The 8,312-nt window shown below is 45.3% G+C and overlaps 1 protein-coding gene across 1 annotated transcript; it reads left to right on the top strand.

The window, feature by feature from the left end:
- Positions 1–2,421: 2,421 nt before the first annotated feature.
- LOC104961894 (alpha-actinin-1-like) lies at positions 2,422–6,944 on the top strand. Its single transcript, XM_010790256.1, is given in 3 exon segments — positions 2,422–3,107; positions 4,764–5,475; positions 5,478–6,944. Coding segments are annotated over 3 exon segments (2,283 nt in total). The 5' UTR covers positions 2,422–2,436; the 3' UTR covers positions 6,378–6,944.
- The last annotated feature ends 1,368 nt before the right edge of the window (positions 6,945–8,312 follow it).

The raw sequence follows: 8,312 nt of genomic DNA, 5'->3' as shown, positions 1-8,312 counted from the left end.
AAGACACAAATTGGCAAGAGAGTGCTCCTTCCTTTTTCCTCCAGAGAATAATGAACGCAAGACAATGATCAAACACAAGGACACACTTTTAAACTAAAGCACACAACAAATCTAACAATGGGAAGCAATAAATAACTGTGTTAAGGGCCAGGCAGATTAGATGGCTAAGACACAAAGGAAAGCAAAAAGACTTTGGGAAAATACCTAATGTATCAGGTGTCTCATAATGTTATTGGCATAAGCAGCTGAAAACCCAAACAAAAAGTCCTCCTACTGACAAATAGTTATTCTGTTCAAGCAGTTATTACAACCTCTGTTTTACCCCTAGAAACACACCACACACCTTTTATGTTGTTTAGGTTTGAGGGTGTATTGGCACAAACAATACAGAACGGCACACATTTACTTCAGTCTGTGCACTAAATCCTAGCCAAAACCTACAAAGCTCAAGCCAAAAAATACACAGAAGAGACAAAACAATCCGGAGCTCTGGCCTGTGAATCCAGTTCGAGGGAAAGAGAAATGTTCATGGACAGAGACAGAATGCCAAAAGAATTAGGGGAGCCCCAAGAGAAAAGAAAAACAGATGAACAGAGAAGTAAAAAGAATAGAGATCGATGCTTTATCAGTGGTTCCCAGACCCTACAATCCCTTCTGGCTCAACATCAACATAATTGCAATTGCTGGTGGGGTTTGATTTTCAAGCGGTGTAACACTCGATTTTACAGTTCAATTCATTAATATATGTCCTTGTTGTAATTGGAGACTCATTCCCACACACCCTGGTTAACTTTATAGAGACAGGTTTTATTTTGTGCTGAGAATAAGATGGAGAGGAGGGGGAAGAGCAAGAGAGAAAGTAAGGAGGGAGGGGAAGGAAGTGAATTTCACTGTGGTGTGCGTGACCTCAATCAAATCACTTGGAGCTGGTCAACATCTGGTAATTATCTGAATTTAATGGCAAAGGATTGAAGGAATAGTTATCTGCTGTCCCGACATACAAAGCGGCCCGAGGAAATCCTCGGTTCCTATGCTTATATTTTTCTAAAAAGAAAGTGTAATTAACAGATTTTTTAACAATTTTTGTGGAAATAAAGCTACTTGTCCTTGTTCCTCCCCAATGTTTAAGGTATTTGGCTCTTAACAAAGTGTATTAATAACTTAGGTCTCCATTGGTATGCAGATGATTTATTATAAAATGCAATTGGAAGCAGAATTAATTCATTTTAAACAGTTCAGGGTGGTTTTGATTGAAAGGAGAGAATCTCCAATTCTATCTAAAATGTACATTTTCCAACTCCTTTTCATTCAAGTTTCCAGCTACAAGTTAGTAACTAGAAGCCGCATTTTAAGGTTCACATTGAGAAGCATGCAATGATGTCTGGTACAGCTTGGACTAAGCTCCAGCTCTACATAGAGTGGCCTTCCAAAACGTCCAAACCCTCGTTCCACGACAGAACTAGCCCTGGCATCATGACTGCTAAATATCTCCAGGACCTGGCTGTGCTGAGGGGCTTTGTAAGGATGGCAAACGGTTTCTCCAGGCAAGGCTAAAAACCATCTCCAAGGGGGGACCAGCCAGCTGGGGGAATCAGGGTCTGGCCGAATATGGGGTTGTTTCGAAGAACTCTGGCCTCATGTACGGAGACTAGAAATCCAATAAACACATCCAGAATGATTCCACTTGAACCACTGATGGCCTGTATTCTCTGTTGTTCTGTTTCCCTGGAGATTTAATTATGTTATGACCTCCATCAATGGCTCCAGCAGCATGGTAAAATGTTGGACTCTTTGCAAGACGACAGAAACCCTGTGCAGTCTGTTGCAGCTCATCTGCAGTTGGCAGGGAAATTAGGGTTGAAAAATGGGCCTTTACCTACCCAATGACTTTTTGGGAATCCCATATTCAGAACTGACCATAGAGAGGGAAGGTCCATGGGCCAAGCTATAAAGAAAAACAAGCACCTCCATCTCTTGTACACAGCCACGGTCCTGTGGGAAGGGAAATCATTTAAACTAAATATGACACACTAGATTGTATGAGGCACGCCTCTGGATTTTCAAGTAAATGAAGAATGGGGCAACAATTCAAATGTACAGCACTTTGCCCTCCTGTAAACATAAAACACAGGACAAAGGTTTTTTTTTTTTTTTTTTTTTTTTTTTTTGGGTTGCTACTCGTCTTCCGCGGAGAGCTGCTGAAAAACTACAGAAGAAGAGAGAGAGAAAATAGGCAGAGTGTGTGGGGAGAAGGAGAGAAAGGGAGGGTGAGAAGGACAGAAAGAGAGGAAGAAGAAGCCGAGGGAGGACCGTTAATTTAATCCATAAACCGACTCTGAATGTGTGGCGGAGCCGAGCTGCAGGAAGAAAAAACCCAGCATTGAGATACAAGAACCAGTATAAATGTATAACATGGATCAGGACGAGATTGCCTACATGCACCAGGAGGATGACTGGGATCGGGATATGCTCCTGGACCCTGCATGGGAGAAACAGCATAGAAAGACATTCACAGCGTGGTATAACTCCCACCTGAGGAAAGCAGGAACGCAGATCGACAACATCAAGGAGGATTTCCGGGACTTCCACATCAGCTGGAAAGACGGGTTGGGTTTCTGTGCAGTCATTCATCGATACCGTCCAGAACTCATCGATTACGCAAAACTGCGAAAGGACGACCCGATGACCAACCTGAACACGGCGTTCGACGTCGCTGAGAAATACCTGGACATCCCCAAGATGTTGGACGCAGAAGACATCGTGGGCACAGCCGGTCCGGATGAGAAGGCGATCATGACGTACGTCTCTAGCTTCTACCACGCCTTTTCCGGCGCTCAGAAGGCGGAGACAGCGGCGAACAGGATCTGTAAAGTTCTGGCGGTGAACCAGGAGAACGAGCAGCTGATGGAGGACTATGAGAAGCTGGCCTCCGATCTGTTGGAGTGGATCCGGCGCACCATCCCCTGGCTGGAGAACCGCCTCCCGGAGAACACCATGGCGGCCATGCAGCAGAAGCTGGAGGACTTCAGGGATTACCTCCGCCTTCACAAGCCGCCCAAAGTGCAGGAGAAATGCCAGCTGGAGATCAACTTCAACACGCTACAGACNTAAACCCCTTTACTATTCAATTAAACACATTCAATGTTTATTTATTGTAAAAGCAATTGGGCTATTTTAATCACACACACCCCCCCTCCCCAACACACACACACACACACACACACACACACACACACACACACACACACACACACACACACACACACCATGTTTAAATCACTTCAGGGGACATTACATTGACTTACATGCATTTCCTGGAGACTTATCCTAACCTTAACCAACACATGCCTTATGTCCCCGTAAGGGAGGTGAGTCCCCACACGTGACTGTGTATACAGATGTAGGTCCCCACAAGGATAGTAATGCTAGCACAGACACACACACACACACACACACACACACACACACACACACACACACACACACACACACACACACACACACACACACCTGTTATTCCTTTACTCGTCCTGCACCTCCTCTCTCTCCTCCTCTCTCTCCTCTCCTGGGGGGGTGCTCTGTGTGGTTAGAAACAGTGGTTTGAGGCGTAAGAGTGGAAAAATATCTCATATTTATATAGTTTTTGCATTTTTTTAGCTAATTTACAACGAACTGCAAACCATTTTCTGCAAATACTTTCCCAAAGCATTTTATTTTTGCTTAACATGCTGGAAGTTTTTGGTTTCAGTTTATACAATTATTTTACAAATAATTTCTTATTCGTTAAAGTTGCTTTTGGACTTTTTGTGGTGCATTTAAGGGCCTGTGGAAGGTTGAGACATTTGAAACTCCAGCATTAGTCCCTGTACTTGAATGCACCAATAAGGAAGACTCACTATTTATGAAAAATCGTTAAAAGAAACAAGATTTAAAATGATTATCTTTATTTTTACATTTGAGCTTCACTGATAAATAACTAAATATTAAATTATATTATTGCAGATACTGTTCCTTTTATGTATTGATGCATAATAACGGCTGCTAAATAACCAGAAAATAATGCAGATAATTGCAAATAAATCTGTTCAACGTTAAGAATTTCACAACCAAATTTTAAGAAAATGTATTAAAATGTTTGCTCCTCTTATCGGTCCATGACAAATCAGCTGAAATATCTCCATTAGATTTTTTTAAAGACTTCTCCAAAGACTAAAAAAGTCCAGTAATCCTTCCAGGCTTTACTAGTTTAAAGATGGCTTTTCCTTTGATGATTTAAAAAAGTTATAGCTACGGAAAATTGCCAGCAGCTTTAAAATGAACACACACATGTTGCTAAATGTGCTAAAACATGCAAAAACACATGTAGGTGCTTTTAATCAGACATAAAAAGTAATTACGGTGACCTTAAGTTGCAGGAAATGAACAACAAAACTCATCCTGTGTTCTCTCCTCTCCTTTCACACATGAACTACATCCATTACACCTCATCTATTTCCCCCTCCTCTGCATGGTGCTCCCTTTTCTTCCCCTCAAATTGAACTTCCTCCATCCTCTCCCCCCCCCCACACACACACACACACACACTCACAGCTGTTGGAGTGGATCCGGCGCACCATCCCCTGGCTGGAGAACCGCCTGCCGGAGAACACCATGGCGGCCATGCAGCAGAAGCTGGAGGACTTCAGGGATTACCTCCGCCTTCACAAGCCGCCCAAAGTGCAGGAGAAATGCCAGCTGGAGATCAACTTCAACACGCTACAGACCAAGCTGAGGCTCAGCAACCGGCCCACCTTCATGCCCTCCGAGGGGAAGATGGTGTCAGACATCAACAATGCGTGGGGGGGTCTGGAGGGAGCGGAGAAAGGGCACGAGAAGTGGCTCCTCAACGAGATCCGCCGACTGGAGAGACTTGACCATCTGGCCGAGAAGTTCTGTCAGAAAGCAACGATCCACAAAGCCTGTACTGAAGGTAAGGAGGCCATGCTGCAGAAGCACAACTACGAGACGGTCTCTCTGTCGGAGATCAAAGCTCTGCTGAAGATACACGAGGCGTACGAGAGCGACCTCGCTGCCCATCAGGACCGAGTGGAGCAGATCGCCACCATCGCACAGGAGTTAAATGAGCTGGACTACTACAACTCCCTCAGTGTGAACGCTCGCTGTCAGAATATCTGCGACCAGTGGGACGCTCTGGGAGCTCTGACCCATAAACGCAGCGAGGCTCTGCAGAGAACTGAGAAGCTTCTGGAAACCATCGACCAGCTGTACCTGGAGTTTGCTAAATGAGCGGCGCCCTTCAACAACCGGATGGAGGGCGCCATGGAGGACCTACAGGACACCTTCATCGTGCACACCATCGAGGAGATCCAGGGATTGAGCACGGCCCGCAAGCCGGACCAAGAGCAGCAGGCGATCCTTGGGATCCACAACGAGATCGCTAAGATCGTGCAGACGTACCACGTCGACATGGCCGGAAAAAAAAACGGTACACCTCCATCAACCCTCAGGAGGTCAACGCCAAGTGGGACAAGATGCGGCAGCTGGTTCCTCAGAGCGACCGGGCTCTGATCGAGGAGCACGCCCGGCAGCAGAACAACGAGTGTCTGCGCAGACAGTTCGCCAACCAGGCCAACGTGATTGGACCCTGGATCCAAACCAAGATGGAGGAGATCGGGCACATCTCGATGGAGATGAACGGCACGCTGGAGGATCAGCTGACTCACCTCCGTCAGTACGAGAAGAACATCGTCAACTACAAGCCAAAGATCGACCAGCTGATCCAGGAGGCGCTCATCTTCGACAACAAGCACACCAATTACACCATGGAGCACATCCGTGTGGGCTGGGAGCAGCTGCTCACCACCATCGCCCGCACCATCAACGAGATCGAGAACCAGATCTTGACGAGAGATGCTAAAGGCATCAGCCAGGAGCAGCTGAACGAGTACCAAGCCTCCTTCAACCACTTCGACAGGGATCACTCTGGAACTTTGGGTGCGGAGGAGTTCAAGGCCTGCCTAAACAGCCTGGGATTCGATATCGCCAACGATGCACAGGGTGAGAACGAGTTTTCCTGCATCATGAGCATCGTAGATCCCAACAGGATGGGCATCGTCACGTTCCAGGGGTTCATCAACTTCATGTCCCGAGAGACGGCGGACACGGAAACCGCCGACCAGGTCGTCGCCTCCTTCAAGATCCTGGCCCGGGACAAGAACAACATTTTACCGTACGAGCTGCGCCGCAAGCTTCCTCTGGACCAGGCGGATTACTGCATCGCCCGCATGGCTCCATACTCCGGGCCGGACGACGGGGTCCCCGGGGCCCTCGACTACATGTCCTTCTCCACGGCTCTGTACGGAGAGAGCGACCTCTGAACTCTGACTTCCTGCTTCATCACCGCCACGTCCTCCTCCTCCTCCTCCAGCACCAACCTCCTGTCCTCCTGCCATCCTTTTTGTATCTAGACAAAAGGCAGCAGACTCCATTGATAGGTCATTTTACCTGACCAGTGTATGGGAGTTCCTGGTCTACTGCTGCATGAATCAGTTAGTTAGTTTGTGTTGTTGTGTGACTTCTGGGTTTTAAAAGGTTAGTTCAGAGTCCCCGAAATCACACAATAACACAGACTAACTGACTGGACCAGCAACTCCTGAGTCTGTGAGGTGATATTTCAGTTGTTCTAATGGAGTCTGGTGGGTTTGGAGAGAGTGATATAACTTCATTTCCTGTCAGATAGGCCGGCTGACAGCGAGTTAAAGGTGTACGCTATATTAAGAATATTTTCATTGCTTTACCTTGCTGTCAGACGGTCCTTTCTGTAGTGTATCGCTCTTTCCAAATACGGCATGATCGCTTAACTCTGACCCGACTTCCTGCTTCATCCCCGCCACCAATCTCCCCCTGCGATCCATTTTGTATGTCTCTGGCCTTATCTTTAACCTCCTCCTCCTCTTCCTCTTTCCCCTCCCCCCTCCTCCTCTTCCTCACTGTCTGCGTTGTATTTGCTTCCCACGCAATGCAGCAGCTCTCCAGGTTTACAAAGAGCGGTAAAAAAAAAGTTTGTTATTTTGCTGTTATTTTTCTCGTTGTCGTTGTTTTTCTTCATAAAATGAATAAAGTTAACATATTTTATTATACTGAACAAACAAAAAAAAGAAAGGTACTTTTCTTCACTCGATTGAAAATAAGAGACACATATTGTAATAAAAGAAAGAAAAAGAAACACAGGACAATGGGTTGTTTGTAAAAAACAATGCAATATACATCACACATTTATTAGCAAGGCTAATCAGATTGTATTGCGTGAAATTAAATGAAATTGTTATTGGCAGTTGTAAATATTTTAAGGTAAAACATATATGGATTGATGGTCTGTTTTCTTGCAGTGAATGCAAATAAGTATAAATGAAGAGTTTGGTTACAAAACACGATAGACGCCACTTTTGAAAAAAATGAGTTCCCGCCGAAATCAGTATTGTATTTCGTTGGTGTTGAAAAGTCAATATTCAATTTTACGCAAAACGCGATATCCACCGTGTTATTCTGTCCTGTTTTCTCACTTTCTTTCCAAACAGCGACATACGCCAGTCTCCCTTCTCTACAGAATGCGATACATCCGCTCAACCAATCACAGCGCACCATTCCACGCACCTCAACCAATCACAGAGCATTCCACGCAGTGTAAACAATAATGGCGGCGCCCTGAATGTACCGGCTTTCGTCATTATCTACTTCAACAAACAATAAAAACATGAATAATTTTGACGGCATTGATGAACCTGTGGTGGTTTCTGCGGTGGGGAAGAAACGCAAGCCATCGAAATTTAATCATGTACGTGAGGAGATTAAGAAAATGAGGCACTCGGGAGGAGAAAAATGCCGGCTGTCGCTTGTTGTCATTCTCATACAAAAGCAAAATTCTGTCACGCAGACACATTGACCCCAGGGGATCTATTAAAAAACGTTCAATGTTTTTACTCTGGATCCACTAAAATCGAGCAGGATCAAGTCCTTTTGCAGCTGATCACTGTCAAAAAAGTTCAGCGGAGACGTCCAAAGGCTGTCAACAGCGATATGCAGAAGGATAGGGAGGTCACTAATGAATATCATTTGCTGACCGAAGATCATCCCACAAAAATTCCTGTCTGCAAGACCACCTTTTGCAGCGTTTTGGGTGAGTTTAATTTTGATTTACGAATTATATTATTCATACAGGACTCTTGCCTGCTCTTAAAAACGTGTGGATCATTAAACGACGCTATGTTGAGGTGATAGGCTGGACTACACAGGCTAGATAATGACAGTTTAAT

Source organism: Notothenia coriiceps, unplaced genomic scaffold (genome assembly GCF_000735185.1).
Source record: "Notothenia coriiceps isolate Sejong01 unplaced genomic scaffold, NC01 NC01_scaffold00033935, whole genome shotgun sequence".
Taxonomy (NCBI): Eukaryota; Metazoa; Chordata; class Actinopteri; order Perciformes; family Nototheniidae; genus Notothenia; species Notothenia coriiceps.
The sequence above is the reverse complement of the archived record's forward strand: the minus strand, read 5'-3'. Positions and strand labels throughout refer to the sequence as shown.